Genomic DNA, 18,099 nt, shown 5'->3' with positions numbered 1-18,099 from the left:
AGCTAAGTATGGTTCCTACCTGAAAACACATCTTCATTGGTTGGCGCAATTTACAGAACAGTTTGGTGCTGTTTATTCACAAGTTTTATGTACAGTAGTTTGTGTTAGTCAGCCTATGTAATATCTTGAAATGCAAAGAATTGTGAATATATAACTAGCGGGAACTATGTGAGCCGCAGACAGAATGACATATGCCACCGAGTTTAATAAACGGTTGATTTTCCCTGAAGTGTCTCTGTTCTCTGGTCTAAAACACCAATTCAATACCAGTTGAGGAGTGGATGCTGCACACAAGCCCGATATTTGTCCATCGACCAAAAGGAGTCCCGGTTTGCCTGCCCACTAGCTGGTGGCTAGCGCGTCTTGGTGTGAAAGGTGGGTCAAAGGTCTTACTTTCAATTTTATAGGACAGGTATTGATGCAAACAAATACGATGTTTTCTGACAATAAAATAAATTGTACTGTAAACCACTTATTGTGTCATTCAGCTATTAAACTAATTCAAACAAGTTACACAATCAGAGTGACTGTACAATAGGATCATGGGAAAACTAGGATGACACACTAGCTTTTGCGGTGCATTGTGGGACTTGTAGTATTAGTAGCAGTAACTGAACTGCGGTTGAACTCTTACATTTTGTGCCATTTTAGATCGATACTTTTTTAATCTATCTGTTTTTTAATCTAACCTGTCAGGGACATTCATTTGTTCCACTGTTCTGTGCTAGACTGGTCATTGTATTTTGCACTAATTTAACATTTTTAGGGTCCATAAGTACTGCAATATTTCCACTGTTTATAGCTTATACACGCACAAAAGAATAAAACAAAATCTCGGGCTGAGCCAGCCAAACACACAAAAACTGTTGAGTTGCATAGTGGCAGTAGCCTATTGTAGTAATTTACTTTGTGATTAGCGTAATATATGCTGAGCTGGAACATTGGAGGTTGTAAGTTATCAATTGAAATTTCAATAATTCTTTTGATCAATGAGCTGATGTTTTACGATCGCTCACATAGAGTCAGACACATACAGACAATGCATGCCATTTTGAATGATAGTGCAGTTGGCAGTTTACTGGTGCTATGTGAAGAATGCGGTGCTGTTTCTCTCACCAGGATGTGAGTTTTGATGTAGTGCAGGAAATACGGTCACATGTGGAAATTCCCCTTTATCACTTCAAATCAATTAATTTTCTCTCATATGTTTCCCATTTTTTTAACTGTGCTATTCGTCAAATGTTACTGACAGTCACAAGGAGTTTGTATGTGTTTAGGAGTCAAAAGGTGTGATAAAAATAGCTATTTCACCTGTGCTGTTAAAAATAAATTTGCTGAGTCAAAACATGTGAGACAAAACAAATGCTGTGTGTGTCAAATTTGTGTCACACACAAGTGGTGAGACGGTGTAAAAAAAATCACTTAACTGCCGACATCATCGCAAAGCATCACACACAGAAGAACCCCTGACACATGCCAGAATGTAAGTTAAATGGGGTTGCAGTGAAAGGGAAAATCACAAGGAAGAGAAGTCAAAAAGATGAGAACACATCGAGGAAGCATTGTGACAGTAACAAAGTAAGAGGTGCGCGACAGGAAAGTGTATGAGCTGAAGAGTCGCTGAATTTCTTGGGATGTGAAGCCCAATACAAGAAAAATTGTTAAACCTGTTTCACTGAGTTGCAGCCTTGGGCAGTCTAATGACAGGACTTTGCAGCACACGTGTCAGTCAAACAAATGTTTGAACTGTTCAAACAATATCGGGAAATCAAAGGTGGGATTGGCAACTCGCTGCCATATTTTCAAATGATCTCTTTCATAAAATATAATGACAGAGGGAAAAAATGGAAATTGAGCCTTTTAATTGTGTTTCGCCGTAACCAGGCCTAATTTGAGACAAATTCCCCATCTTCTGATTAAAGTCAGAAGAAGCACAGATGTTGCTAATACATGATTATGACCGATTATCCTGTGGTGTTGGGAGTAATATTTCCTCCTCGATCTGATCAGAAAATTGATGCCCAGCCGATTGTTGTAAAGGATAAACGTTCATCATTTATGAGTGTGAATCCTTATGCATGTGGTCAACACCAAGGTTGGCAAATCCGCGGACTCTGTACAGTTGGGGCTCTAAAGAGGGCCTAGGGGGCCAGTGCTACCTGAGCATTGTGCCTTGGCCCAACTGTTGGCTGGCACCTCTGTACAGTTCCAATAAAATACTACAGTAAGATTTGTGTTACACTGTGTCAATGCAACGGGTGCACATGTGCTAGTCTTGGTCCCTTGTGACGCTTTAGAATGAATTTAAAGAATACTGAATAGAATAAAACATACAATTAATAAGTACTTCTAAATCAATACAATGAAGCAATTCAGGCAATATAGTGTGTGTCTGTCTGTGCATGGATGCATTTTAAACTGTACCCTTCTGACAAAACCCTGGCCGCAGCCTGCTCTCCTTCCGTAAAACTGGTCTAGAACAGCCACTGAATTTGTGATTGTGCTGTGACGTGGGAGCATAGTCAATTTGGAATCAGCCTAAAGGTGTTGCTGGACAAAAATAGAGGAGCATGCCCCAAAAAAGCAAAAAAAAAAAAAAAACATTGCTTCTTTCATAACTTCTTTTGCGAATATGACAAAGGGATCAACACTTTCTGCAAATAGCGAATGTGCGAGAGTAATTGACACCTCTCAAAAAGATTCACAATCTAGAAGATGGTGGAAAAGCACGACTGATCCAAATAAAACACCCCAGTTTGTGTCACATAGTTCCATGGTGCAAAGATGTGACAGATTTGTGGGGGAAAAAAAGATGCTATTTTTGTCTCTAGGAACATTTTCGTTGTGTACAGCTGTGTGTGATAATCTCTTCAAGTGTGCAACTTCGTCTAACACTTTGTTTGATAAACTCAGACCATATGAAACATGTGGACAATACACATCACATTGTTGTAAACAAGCATTAAGTGTTGAAATATACTGCTCAAAAAAACAAGGAACCGAGCGACGGCGACGTCCCAGCGCTGAGATTTGGACAGGCCTGAAAGGAGCTTCAAAAGGATTCCAATGCAAAAAATTTAAAAAAAATGCACACACCATGTAATAGTATTTGAAGAGATTGACCACAGATTATACTCTATCGCTCTTCACTGTTTATGACATTTAACTTCATCAAGAACCAAAACAGACTGTCTGTCATGGTCTGTGTTTTAGTTTTAGATCGCTTAGTTTTGTTTCATGTTTTCCTGTCTCCCATGTCGTGTCAATGCCATGCTCATTAGATTTTTATTTCCACTTCTTCTTGTCTGTACCGCTATAATGTGGCAACCAATCAGCGCCATCCAGCCACTCGTGTTATGTCCGGGTATTCATCTTTGTCTTGTCAGTTTGCTCGTATTTCATCCCCTGGTTTCTTTTTCTGTTTGGGTCATTGTCATTCGCAGTCCGTAACTAAAAGTTATATTTTTATTTATGTTTGGTTTTATGCCAGGGTAAGCTTATGGCTGGTTTTTCTTAATTACTTTGCACCTTGATTTTGAGACTTTCGATCATTTAGTATTTAGTTTTCCCTAGGCCTAGTCTTCTTTTTAAAAATAAACCTTCTTTGAGCTTCATGAGTCCCTGTTTTGCCTGCCTGCTTTGCTGCTTTGGGGCCCAACGTGTTGCAAACCATGACACGATCATGTGATAAGTCAGCTGCATTGGTTTTGCCTCTTGAACTTATTCCATGCTTAAATATGAAAAAAAGTATAGTCTTTAACTTGTGATGGCTTGTTTATTGTGTTCAATTCTTAGTAGGTCTTTCTTTGGACTAACTTTTAGCCAGGTGCAGGATAGCGTGGTTTACTAGTGCCTTAGTAGGCAAGAGCAAATGAGCCTAATTTAAAGACAAACCAAACTGTACACATTTGGAGATATGATTGATGTCCATTTTCTCCAACGCTGGTCTTCTTTAAGCGTCACAGGTGATCTGGAGCTATTTCCAGGTGATTTTAGGCAAGATGTGGTGATACATGCTGCATCGAACTATTCATGAACCAATCGCAGGACACCTACCGACAGACCAACCACTCATATTTCAATTTAGTGCTCAATTAATTTTTTATGTGTTTTTGGAATCTGTCAGAAGGTCACAAAAGCAGAGGCAGAATATGTAAACACAGAAGAGAGCCCAGGATCAAAACCCCAATCTTAGAATCTGTGACCCACTCTTTCACAGTGCAAAACACCCCTTCACTGGTTTGATCACTTTTTCACTGGCCAGATTTATGGCTAGTGAAATTACAACGTATTTATTACCTCCCTAGGGGAGGTAATGATTAAGCATGTGATTGTGTAGAACTTTTAAACTGAGACCAACAATGATTTAATTACTTGGTATAATTATTTTTTCAAAACAGTAAGGAAAAACGGAAACGTAAAAAAAAAACTTGCTTTTTTTAACCATAGAACACCGTACATTTTGTTGTCTCTGAATTTGTTTTTGCTTTTATTTTGATTTGTTGTGCTGCACGGGTGCCATTGCAAATGAAAATCTGTTATCAGTTGTCTTCCCTGGACATATAAATATTTGACTTTGTGAAACACGCCTCAGAGCCCCACTAAAATAATTCAAATTGCAGTTTGCTGCTCCATATGATTGATGGGTTTCATTTTGAACCTTTTTGAAATCTGACTTTGCTGGCACAGGAAGTATTAGAAGCTTGGCAGAACAGGTAAAACAATGCTGCATGCTTCTGCTAGTGGTTTTCAGTGCAGCCACTAATGATTTAATCAAAGTTTCAAAGTGGGTGGGTGCCTTTGTTCATCAGGTCGTCTTTGCTTTATACCGACACAATCTTTTCGCCATTCGACGTACATCCAAGTGCTGCAAATCGCTGCGGTTCACGTGGGGGGAAGGTGTGTCTGATTCGCTGCCAGGGTCACACCTGTCGGGCGGTGCCTCGGAAGAGGCGTCACCCGCTTCGCTCGACCGCCGGCCGGCTTGAGTGAGCGCTCATCATGAGATGACTCTCTAGGCAATAGGAGGCTCGTAATGGAACATGGCAGTAGTTAACTGTTACGTTACAGTGTTAGACACAGAGTTTTTTAACTGCTTCGAAGTTCAGATGACAGGTCAGCTGTACGAATTCAAACGACAACTTGTCACTCAGCCAGGAGTAGACGGGAGTTCATGAACGTTTTCTCATTGACTTGTTGAAAGCTTACGCGTTTTATTCTTGATTATTATTATTATTGTAATATATTAAGATTCATCATGGCTCTGTCCCAGATTCAGTGTCTAGACGACAACCACGTCAACCCGCGGACTAACGAGTCCAAACCGGACTTCTTTTATAGCGAGGACCAGAGGCTCGCCCTGGAGATTCTGCTCCGCGAAGGTCGCGATGCCTTCGTCAAGTTCCTGGAGGAACGCCAAATGCGGAGCTTCCTTTCAGACGTGGAGCTGGAAACTCTTACGAAGACGTTGGAGCCTTATGACCCCGGCTCGGACCTCTTCCCGGAGGATGCCGAAGAAAACGAGCCCCCGCTGTCGCTGCACTACTGGCCGGAATTGTCGGATATGTCCATCCCGAAGATGGACTTGGGTTGGCCGCACACTGACTCCTACCGCGGGGTGACGCGCACCACAGTGTACACGCAGCCGCCGCTGGAGGGTCAGACCCACATCAAGGAGATTGTCAGACGGATGATCGCACAGGCGCAAAAGGTGCGATAACCTGTCAATTTGAGCGGTTTCCTACATTTAAATTAAATTAACGTTGTTGTTGTTTTGCCTAGAAGCAAAGCGCCATTGTTTAACTTAATGTTTAACACGGAAGCGTTTTCTCAACCTAAACACGGAGAATTCAGTTTCCTCATTCATGACCTTATTTCAGAGATTGTTTTTCCATTGTGCCAATTAAGTTATAAAAATAGCATAGACTGTTGTGTTTACTCTAAGGTGTGTACTTGTGAGTAAAATCATTCTTAAGTATATTTCAGTCTTTACTCTTTTATCTTTTACAAGTGCAGGTGTCAAAATAATATCTTTTTACACATATCTGTACTTTAACTCAAGTACAGAGTGTGATTACTTTTGGCACCGGTCTCACCTTCCTGTTTCATTTGAGGTAATAACGTCATAATATTTGAATGTGTAGTTTACATTTTAATTTGGCTCCACTGACGTTTAACATTGTGTTGTTGTGATGGAACAATTCCTGAAAGTTTGATGACCGCGTTTTGTTAACACAGCAATAGCACTGTCATGGAACTTGATGTGAGCTGCCTCAACCATTCTTTGTCATACAGTCAATAGGTTCACAATTGCAGCTGGTATAGTGCTGGAAAAGTTATACAGTCCCCTCCAAAGGTCTTGGAAGGGCAAGGTCAATTCCTTTGTTTTTTGTTGTATACGGAAAACATTTGGGTTTCAGAGCAGTTGATGAACGAGACAAAAGTTCAGAATTCCATCTTTTATTCGATTGTATTTACTGAGCTAAAGTATAGGGACATACATTATTAAATGAACGTAAAGTGAAAACGATTTAATATTAAATATACGTGCGTTTCTAGTTGCTCAGGTGTTGTCTTTTAGATTGATTGCTTGAACATTAAATAGTGGTTGTTTTCGGCTTTGGGTTTCACCAGTGAAAACTGAATTTGTTGTTAAGCAAACATGAAGACCAGAGAGCTGTGTATGGGAGAAAAGCAAAGATTTTGAAGTTAAGAGGGAAAATTGATCAGGGCTATTGCATAAACAATAGGCGTACCCAACACAACAATTTGGAATGTCCTGAAAAAGGGTGTACTGAGCAACAGACACTGAACTGGTCGGCCAAGGGTATCATCAGCTATTGATGTCAGAAGCATTGTGAGAGCTGTAAAGAAACAGCCAAAGACAATATTCAGTGAGATCGCTGCCAACCTCCACAGAGCAGAGGTGAAGGTATCACGATTCACTGTTTATAGATGATTTCCAGATGCAACACAACAATGACTCAAAACACACTGCCAAAACAAGGAGTTGATCAGGGGGGGAAAGTGGAAGGACTGAGACTGTCCTAGTCAATCACCAGAGCGTAAACCAATAGAGCATGCATTTTAACTTCTAAAGAAGAGACTGAAAGAAGAAAGTCCCGAACAAGAATTGAAAGAAGTTGCAGTCAAGGCCTGGAACAGTTTGAAGAAGTCAATGGGTCACAGACTTGATTCTGTTATTGCGAGTAAGGGTTATGCCACCAAATGTTATTCACTTTATATTTATTTAATAATGTATGTTCCAAAACTTTTGCTCGCTTGCAAAGTGGGTGGCTTCAAACAAAACGTGTTCTGTGCTGAATTGTTTAACACATTTCGATGTGAATACCATAAAATAAAAACTTGGAATGCTGAACCGTTGTCTAATATTCATTGTTTGATCCGAAACCCAGATGTCTTCAGTATACTTGTAAAACAAAAACAAAAAGGAATTGACCTTGCTGTTACAGTACTTTTGGAGGTGAAAATACACAAGTATGACCCTTAATCCCAGTTGCTGTAAGCTTCTGGCTGCAATACTGCAGAAAATAGAAAAACACCTGGAATGGTGAAGAACCGCTTCTGACATATATATGTATATATATATATATATATATATATATGTCAGAAGAGGTTCTTCACCATATATATATATATATATATATTATATATATATATATATATATATTTCTATTACAAATTAGGAAACTGTTATAATGTTGTAGATGACCGGCAGTGTGAGGTCAGAGTCCAGACTTAAGTAACCCAGTGAGCTAGTGTAAAGTGCAACATGATCAATCAGTATTTTCTGAAGCAGGGGTTCTCAACTGTTGTCACCATGGATCCTATTGTCGCTCAGTCTTGAACCACGTTTATAGAGATTAAGAGTAATGAACAAAAGTTGTTTGTAAATAGCCTATATATGTACACACACACACATACATATACTGTATATATATATAGATATATATATATATATATATATATATATAGATATATATATATATATATATATATAGTATATATATATGATATATATATATATATATATATTATATATATATATATATATACATATATATATATATATATATACATATATATATAGAGAGAGGGGGGGGGGAGAGAGAGAAATACACACGTTTCCAAGTTCCCAGTTCATTTAAGAGTACCTGATTAGGAAACTGAGGATGAACATGGCACTGCAAGTCCCAAAATTAAATATCACAATTAGAAAAAAATGACAGCTTCTAAATGTCATTTCTATCTTCAAAGTCAATTAATATGTTCCATGTAGGAATTTGGCATCATACAGACACTTATGGAATGTGAATACAGTTTCAGTTACACTCCAAGCAATATATATGTTATTTTATGAATAAAAGGCACATCTTAACTGGGATGCACATGAAATATTTGACTAGTGAGCCTGAGTTTATGATGAAGTGCCATTCTTAGGGGGGCGACGTCAGCCATTTTTACATGCGTCGTAACACGCTGTAGTCTATCATCAACTTATATTAATCTAATAATAAAGTGACACAGAAAATATTTGTACAAAAAGAACTCGGCCAAACATATAAAAGAATCCAGTGAAAAAATGAAATTAAGGCAGTAATTGAACATTCTTTCTTGTGCTCTGGAACCACAAATTCTTACACTGACCAGCGAATTAGTTAATTGCACGCTGTTTGTCACCTCAAAACGCCGTATGTTGGTACCATCACAAAACAAAGACCCTATGTAATTTTTTACTACCTATCCGCAACTTATCCATAACGGGTGTGTGAGCCACTTTGGCGTTGTTCCACCTTTTGAGAATTACCGATCTAAAGGCCAAAATGTATCTTCTTACACTTTCAGTGCTTTCATGCTATTGTGAATATATGCGTGAGTAAGAGTGTGACTAACACTCAAGATATGCTAAACGCAGCATGCCTGGAACACCCTCTGGGCGTTTCAGGAGTTGACGGCTAATCAACGATGATGTAGACAGCAAGCTTGGAGTGTGAAGACAAAACCTCCTAATTGGTGTTTTAATTAGCTTTTCTTCAACATGAACCAAAACCTGCGGAACTACTTGAATCCCATTTCTTTTTTACATTGTAAAAACTATGTTGCATTTCATGCAGAATTTCTCCATTTTGCGTGTGACAAATTATGATAACCTAATTTTATCCTGTGTCTTCATTCAGGTCATTGCTGTTGTAATGGATGTCTTCACAGATGTTGACATCTTCAGAGATTTGATTGATGCTGGTTTTAGGAGAAAGGTTTCTGTCTACATCTTGCTGGAAAGCACAGCACTACCTCATTTCCTGGCCATGTGTCAGAGGGCCAGCATGCATGCAGGACACCTCAAGGTCTGTTTCATTTCAAGAACGAGGCTAGTATAACTACCATCAATAGAAAGACTGAAAACGGTCATCTTAGTTTTATCATAATATTTGTTATATGTACCTTTTGCAGTGATTGAACAAATCCCAGTATTAATAGGCTTGAGCATTGCTGTTGGTGTGCATGTACACACACACACACACCACACACACACACACACGCACACCTGTTCTTGTAAGAATATAAACATAGTTAACAATATGATCACGTTTGAAAAAGTTTGAACTTAGGAATCACTGTGCTAGGATGGGCTCCAGCATGCCTGCGACCCTAGCAAGGATAAGCAGTACAGAAAATGGATGGATGGATGTGCTCCCAACGCGACACCGTCCAATAAAATGGAGAATCCTGCCACAACATGTTTCAGAGTGATTTGCTGTAGGAGACTCAACATGGAACACTGCTTGAGTCTCTGATTTGTTTGAGGTTCAATACAATTTTTCTCAAAAGAAAAAAAAAACTGTCCAAGGCTCTATCACACCAGCATAAAAGATTTATGAAAGACATTTCATGCAGTTCATTATTACATTCTTAACTCATCCACTTCACTGCCATGGATTTGTTTGCTCGAATCCCACCGTTTGCTACCATTGACTTATATATCCATCCATTCATCCATTGTCTGAGCCACTTATCCTCACAAGTCAGGGGAGTGCTGGAGCCTATCCTAACTGTCTTTGGGCAGGAGGCGGGTACACCCTGAACTGGTTGCCAGCCAATCGCAGGCCACAAAGAGACAAAGAACCATTTGCACTCACAATCACACCTACAGGCAATTCAGTCTCCAACTAATGCTTGTTTATGTGATGTGGGAGTAAACCGGAATGCCTTGAGAAGCCCCACACAGGCACGGGGAGAACATGCAAACTCCACACAAGCTCAGCCCAGGATTTGAACTCAGGTTCTTAGATCTGTGAGACTAACACTAACCATTCAGGCCACCGTGCTTCCCTATATGTACATCCATGTCAAGTACATTTTTAAACAGGTGGGCATGGAAGGGGGCCTCGCCTAGCTTTTACTAACAGATCACTGTAGATGGCAAATCTGCATCACTTTGGATTTGTGATGGTCAAAGCTTTTGAGTAGAAGAAAAAGATAAATCTCTGCTTGTCGTGACAATTAAGAGGGAGACAAATGCTAATGGAATTCAGAGATGTTTATGTACCTCACCCTGAATGTTTACAACACGAATAGGTTTGTGATTAGAAAGTGTCACAATTGTAACAAAAGATGCAGTTCATGGAGCAAATGAGGAATGGGCATGTAAAAAAGCCACTGACAATCAACTTGAGCCATGCGATGGCTCGGTATCACCCACAGCGGGTTTCATAGTTCGATGTCTTTAAATAAAATATTGTTTTACCAACAAAAGCCCATTTTACAGAAAGCTAATTTTCTCTGGTTTTTGGAAGTGGAGAAAATTTAGGCTCTCAAAGCATATCCTACTGCTGATGACTAATGAACGGGAAAAGCTAAAGCTTTTATTCCCTGACAAAAGAAGAGTTATCGCTTTCTTTTGGTAGCTCTTTAAATTGTCATACAACACAATATTCTTTGGGTCATGAAAGTCAGTCAAGATTCTCTAAAACGATTGGCAATATTGTAGCGCTAACTCTGCTTTGAAAACATCTGAAAACACTGACAGCATTAGAGTGTGTGTGCATATTATAGTTATTAAAAATCATGAAAACCTTAATAGCCATTGTAATATTATAACGAAACTCTCTATAAAGTCTCTAACTTCAATGACAAATGAGCAGGATGTAATAAAAGTGTAATTGCAGGTCTACTTCACGCAACTATGTTCAACACTCTCACTGTCACACAAATGGACAAGGAAGTTAGTGACTCCACTATTTTCAGTCATCCATATTTTCAGACAGTGTATATATTTATATATATATATATATATATATATATATATATTCACCATTTAAAAACTGCATCATATTTCTACTTGGGTTTCACTTTCTGATATTTACATTAGGGCAAGTTGAATTAAAAAAAAAAAACAATCACAAAACAGGAGCACACATGCTCAAACACTCCTTTGGCAGTGTCAGTTTGTGGCTTGGAGGAGCGAAAGGAAAGCACAAAGGCATCTTGACAGACTTTCAGTACCATCTGGTTCTGGATTATCAGAAAAAACAGCAGAAAATGTCAGTCTCATGTGGCACGGCAGCCTGGCCTAATAAACTGCACATGACAGCCACACATGACAAGTCAGCCAGGCTCTCTCGCGTTTGGCATGTTAGTTGTTTTTAAGACAAATTTACTCTTCTGACATCTGCCATCACAAACTCTCAGGGATTTCACAATCTCCAGCTGTGTGTTTTTAGCACAAATTTGATCAAAGGCATTAACGAAAAGTTTCAATAGTTTTTGTGTTGTATGTTTAATAAATGTATTAAGCATCATTGAGCATAATAGAATTGTGTGCACAGTAGAACTTCTAATTTTGAACAGTATCTTTTTTGGAATCTGAGCTAATCCTAATTTGTTTACATTTAAATAGACTTTTTTTCTCTCAAGGAAATTAAGAATTGGAAGTAATTTGCTCCAGGCTCAAACTACCACAATTGCTAAACATTAACCTTTTGACATTGTTACCTGTCATATATTTGTATTGTGAAAAAAATTAACCACTGCCTAGTAACATTTGGATAATCTAGCAGCGCACTGTGGAGAGACAGGATTAGTGAAGAGGACAACAGAGTACAGATATGGGATTGGCAAAAGGGAATTTCCTTGTATTAAGAATGAATGTATCACACTATTAATAGCCAAATAGTAAAAGTGTAAATAAAATGAAGTAAACCAAGACATTAGATGGTGTATTCACCCCTTTGATGACATGTGACTGATGAAGATGAGTACGACATGTGCCTCGCATACGAATTTCCTACTCAGAGATTAATGCATTTCGCTTTGTACCAATGGAATAATGGACTGTATTGTACTGGGAAGCCAGGCCAGAGGCATATGTATTGTTTATGTTGCTCTGAAAGTTAAATTTCCTGTTCTATGGTCATAGTTATAGTTCCTCTCTTTCCCATTGTAGGTGCCTGTCTTTTAAAAAGCAAAAAAAAACAAAAAACGTGCATATAGTTATTTAGCTGATCGAGTGTGTCATAAGATTCTCTGAAGTTTCACAAAATAAGATGGAGTTTTATGAGAAATTACAATTTACAATTTCATAGGCATAGAAGTTCCATTGTATTCCTTAGTCGGTCCTATTCTGTCTACATAATGTTTACTTGAGGGGAGGGGGGACCTTTTTGATTACTAATATCTCACCACGTGACATTGCAGTGGGCATTATCTAGCACAGGGGATGTCTTCATGTGTAAGTGGCAGTTATGACCAGAAATAGTAATCGTGCTTATACAGTCACGCACCGTGTCATGTTGCCATGACTGGTTGAAGGAGGGAAAGAGAAGTGTGACAGTTTGATGACCAGATTCATTAAACTGGAGGTGGAAAAGCTTTAGGCTCTTCCAATTGTAGAACAGCTCCGTCGCATTTTATCGAGGAAACTGGAAATGCAATTTGTATAAATGTATTTGTCTATAACTGACAAATAGTTAAAAGTAGGACTTCAATTATCAGTTTTATGTAACTGCACTGACTTTCTTGTAAATGGTTGTATTTTGTATAATATAAATTCCTGAATGCTAGACACAAAGAACACAGAAAATTTTAATTTGCTGATCTTATTGTAATCATTCAAAGGAATGTGCAAAAAAGAAGAAGAAGCTGTAACCATAAAAGGAGGAAAGAAGAACTTCTGACACGTGACCCACTAAATCATGTTCTTCAGACAGATATCAAGGTCCAGCTTGAGTTATCCTACTCCTTAAATTCAGTGCATTGGTTTTATAGGTCATCTCATCGGCTGTTTTCAAGATAATCAGGCCCTCGTGAATTCTGTAATCGCTGAGCATGAAGATGTAATTAATTAAATAGGGAGAGGTTGAGTTAAGTGTAGTCTTCAAAGTTGCTAACCAAAAGCACACTTGTTGCACAACGTGTTGCAATGAATCTTGCAAATCCTACACAATGGTCAAAGTAATTTAGAATACAATACTGCATACGAGAAAAATAAGTTTATATATATATATATATATATATATATATATATATATATATATATACATACATACACACACTGTTTTAGAGAAACTGTGTTTCTCTGACTTCTGAATCAATGCAGACTATTGGGTTTCGTTTCTGCTTTGCCTATTAACATTAATATTCCAATTGCTATTATTCAGTTGAGACTACACTTTTTAATGGCTCTCAACGTCAACAAACCATCGTAGCAAAGAAATCACACCACATTTTGTTTTCAATGAATCAAACCTGTTTTGTGTGAAGACTCCCTAAAACAAATCAGACATTTGGGACACAGCATCATCGTCTCCAAGTATATCCTTAGTGATTTGGCAGCTACTCTAAGTTATTTTCATGATTTTCTACACTTAGGTTGGTAAAAGCTTAAGAAACTGTCCTTGTTTTCTTCACATACACCATGTGACCAACAATCCATCTTTATGTGTGTGTGTTTACATACTATAGCACCTTCGGGTACGCTGTACAGAGGGCACAGAGTTTTACACTCGTTCCTCCACCAAAGTGAAAGGTCGACTGGGACACAGATTCATGTTCATTGATGGAGACAAAGCTGTATCCGGATCATTCAGGTCAGCGTACTCGATGTGTATGATTGAGAGTGACACGTCAATGTGTTACTATATTTTACTGTCCCTTGTCTGCGTACTTGACAGACATGCTGCAGTTACATCATACTTTATAGAAAAACATTTTCCATCTTATTATAAAGTAACTACACAGTGACATGATGTTAAATTAAAGGCTTTATTAAGAAGAGTAATCCTTCAGTGGGTTAAGTACTTAGTGTCTGGCCATTTTAATCCCACATACACCTAACTGTCACAACTTCACTATGTAGGTCTCAGTTTTTATCTCTTGTCAGCGCTTTTGTAATATATATATATATATATATATATATATATTTTTTTTTTTTTGTTTTCTGTGTGATCTATAGTTTCACCTGGATGTCCTCACGACTGGATAAAAATCTCGTCACCGTGGTTACAGGCCAAGCGGTGGAGGCCTTTGATCATCTGTTTCGCCACCTTTACATGAGCTCAAGATCTGTTGACCTCCAGCAAGTTGCCATAGAGCCTGAGCCCAAGCGTGAGCCTCTCCCTCAGGTGGCCCCTGTAGCCCTTCCTTCCACTACTATAACAAGGAAATTATACAATCCCAAGTATGCCTTACTTATTGGAGAAGGTGCTACACTGTCTACTGATCAAGACAGCCCCAAAGAGTCTCAGACACCAGAAGTCCCAGATACTAAGAAGAGAAGGCGAGGAAGAGGAAGTAAAGAACCTGTTCGAGAAGACGATTCTATCCATCCTGCACTTATCAATCTTGAGAAGGCATACCTGATTCCTTACTTGCCCACCTGGCCAGAACCTGATCCCCCAAGTGATGTAATTGGTTTTATAAACATTAGGGACGCGAATAAACCAACACAAGTGCATTTGCAACGCTCTGAGAGGTTTGAAACAAGTCAAGCCATTCGGTTTACAAATCCTTTGACTGTATCCAAGGAACTCATTCCAGAGGTTGCTAAGATGACTTCCAAAATCGAAAAGACAAATCCTCCACCATCACAAGATCAAACCAAAGCAAAAGAGTCTGTACATGACGGGCTGCAGCGTATGGAATCCACCAGTATGAAATTTGAAAAACTTGAACTACACTCAGTTCCAGCTAGACCTCTCAATGACGCTACTCATGTACTTAACACTGAGCAGAGTATACAGTCAGTTGCATTAACCAGTAGAGAGCAAGCTCAGGCCATGAAACACATACCTCCCCTGTCCAGCAACATTGAACACAAAAAAACTCCACTTAAAATAGAACAGCCATCTGAACAAAGGAATAAAGTAGCACCAAAAATTGGGACTGGTTCATTTGCTACTCCACAAGCCACTTACCCACCTAGCCCCACTGACTCAAACATAGGAAAAGAATATGCAGGCACCAAACCAACACTACATCTCATGCAGGCTAATCATGCACAGCCATACAACACCTGTCACAGTGGAATTGATAGTCACACACTTGACACATCCAACCCCTCCTCTTCATCATCTTCAAGCTCAAATACTCAAACACTGGAATCCCAAACTATTCATCCAGCTAGCAAAAGTAGTAAGACCACCGATGGCCAAGGCACACCAAATATTAGCACTATGAAGAGGTTGAACAGTCTGACCAGAGAGCAGGTAGCTATTCACAAGCCCACTGGAGAAAACAAGCAACAGACTATCCCCAAAGTGTATGAAAATAGCGCTAGAAAAATTGGAGTTCAGAGAGACAACAAAAAGAATGACTTAACCCAGAACAGTCAACACGATAAACAAAGAGAAACCTCTACAGAAAATCAAAATAAAAAAACTGTTGGAATACACGATGGCCATGGAGGAACCCCAGTAGTCTCTGGGGACAAAGAAACAATCCAGTCATCCTTGACCCCTTTAGCACCAACTACAGACAGTGGAAATATTTCTGAAGAGGTAAAAACTGTAAGGCCTGTTGTCAGTGATGGAAGTTCAAAGCCACAGGAAAATCTTGCAGCCACAGTAGAGACTGATAGCAAGGCAATATCGAGAAAGCTCACAGAACCTAAATCTACAAAAATCATGAATAAAACTGAATCTGAAAAGAAAACGTACCATGTGAAAGAAAACAAGCCACAAAGAATATCTTACAGTCAAAGTTCCCCATTGACTATGTGGGAGCGAATTCAGGCTGCGATGAAAGAACCTTCCACAGATAACAGGGATGTCACACCAGAACAATATTATGGTAGTATCCAAAATTCACCAAAGAAGAACACCAGAAAACTCTCCCAAGAATACCCCAAATCTCCAAAAGAACGAGCACTCTCTCAAACACCAGAGAAAACCTTTCAATCAGCAGAGAGAGAATTGCTTTCAACTACTTCTGTCAGACGCACTTCAGATGGTTTCCCTCCATGTACACCTACCCCAGACTCACCTGTACTCACACCAGACTTTCAAACCCCTACATCAGACATGAGTGATAGGTATCGCTCAAGAGTTGACTCTAACCACTCCACAGCATCAGAGGACTATTTTGACTGCAGCGGGTCACCAAATAATGAGCATGTGTCTGATAGAGCATTATGCAGTCGCCACAGTACAGCAGGTTATCATGATCCTGAAAATGTACACAAAAAAAATCCTCATGCGGGTGCAACCAATAATTTATTCAAAGACTATAGTGCATATGTTGCTTTGTTTGACAAAGACAAAAACAAGCTAGCCCCGAGCAAGGAAACGCAGGGCCTTGAGAAGAAAGTGAAAACAGGGGACAAAGAGGATTTGAAAACTAAAGAGAGTGGTATAAAAAACACAAACCGAGATTCGAAAGGGAAGGAGGGGCGAAATGCTGAGAAATCAAAGACACCGGTCTCACAGAAGACCTCTGAGAAAGAAAACGAGACCCAATTTCAAGTGTTCATGAGAAATTCACGAACTCAGAGGGCAGCAGGATCCAGCAATGGAGAAAACAGAGATGGGTCAGCCAGAGAGGTTGGTGGTCAGAAGGTATGAATATACAATGAGAGTAAAAGCAAGTCTACGACACTCTAAACTACAGCCACAAGTTCACATGTGTCAGCTAAATAAATAGCATCATCATAAACACATTGTTTTATACTTCAGTGTTGAATCCAGTAACATCAGAGGTTTAAAATTATAAAGTGAGAAGATCCAGTTTAGGAATGTTTGTACTAAATTAGATCAACACCATAATGTATAGCTTACTTTGTAATTTTGTCCATACCAAGAGTTTATTAAAATCATCTGATCAGGTCAATATTGAAAGATGATGCCTGCATGCCTTTATTAAATTGTGTAGGTGTCAAATATTTTTCTTGCTTTAGTTTATTTTGCACTGTCACAGATTTTCTTTATTGTCACTGACATACATGCAAATAGCATTCATATTGAACACAATTACCTCATGCAGTGTGTGTATTGCCTGTACAGTATGCACCAGAGGTGGACCAGTAATTTGAGACGTGACACATTATCATTGTTCATAATTGAACAACAAGACGAGTGTGTAAAAGTGATGTTTAATGAAGCGTATGTGCAGACTGTGTTACAACAATAATGAATGCTTTAAAGTAAAATTGTTATCGTCACATTTTATTTATGTATTTATTTATTTTTACCTGTTCAAGACAATGAGGTGCTGCAACATTTTGACCTAATTCAGACGTTACACTTGAAAAAGACTCCTTCTTAAACTGCAACAATTATCCTTCTTTGCTTTCTGCTACATTTTTGAGGTTTTACATCTGTTTTTTTTGGTGCAGCTTAATGTCACAGCAACACCCACCCGTCCTGTCTCAGTGAACAAAACAGAAAAGAAAGCGGCTTGTAGCACTTCACAGGTCTTTGACTATTTATCATCCTTTTGCAATGAATCTTTGGGGCAACCGCCGACATAAGAAGCTGTAGAAAAAGACATTTACCAGTATTCTCAGGGAGAGAACATCATGCCAAGAGCTGGACAATTGCAGCACCAACATCTTCCTCTGAAGCTAACCATTCTCAACTGAACCTCAAA

At 38.9% G+C, this 18,099-nt stretch overlaps 2 protein-coding genes across 2 annotated transcripts in view; one reads left to right on the top strand and one right to left on the bottom strand.

Annotated features, from left to right (window-relative positions):
- Positions 1-18,099, bottom strand: part of epn2 (epsin 2) — an 84,657-nt gene that overhangs the window by 54,373 nt on the left and 12,185 nt on the right. The gene's annotated exons all lie outside the window — the stretch shown is intronic.
- Positions 5,038-17,722, top strand: LOC133515116 (mucin-2-like). Its single transcript, XM_061847417.1, has 4 exons — positions 5,038-5,710; positions 9,198-9,365; positions 13,981-14,105; positions 14,471-17,722. Exons 1-4 carry the CDS (start codon positions 5,258-5,260, stop codon positions 17,073-17,075), a joined length of 3,351 nt encoding a protein of 1,116 aa, XP_061703401.1. The 5' UTR covers positions 5,038-5,257; the 3' UTR covers positions 17,076-17,722.

Source organism: Syngnathoides biaculeatus, chromosome 16, assembly GCF_019802595.1.
Source record: "Syngnathoides biaculeatus isolate LvHL_M chromosome 16, ASM1980259v1, whole genome shotgun sequence".
Classification (NCBI taxonomy): Eukaryota; Metazoa; Chordata; class Actinopteri; order Syngnathiformes; family Syngnathidae; genus Syngnathoides; species Syngnathoides biaculeatus.
Note: the sequence above shows the minus strand (reverse complement) of the source record. Positions and strands in the feature narration are given on the sequence as shown.

What these genes read in the sequence shown, in the direction of transcription:
- LOC133515116 (XM_061847417.1), top strand. Translation starts at nt 5,258, where the DNA reads ATGGCTCTGTCCCAGATTCAGTGTCTAGACGACAACCACGTCAACCCG. An exon ending in TGCATGCAGGACACCTCAAG is followed by an intron (nt 9,366 to 13,980) that starts GTCTGTTTCATT and finishes TACATACTATAG; the next exon opens with CACCTTCGGGTACGCTGTAC. An exon ending in GCTGTATCCGGATCATTCAG is followed by an intron (nt 14,106 to 14,470) that starts GTCAGCGTACTC and finishes TGTGATCTATAG; the next exon opens with TTTCACCTGGATGTCCTCAC.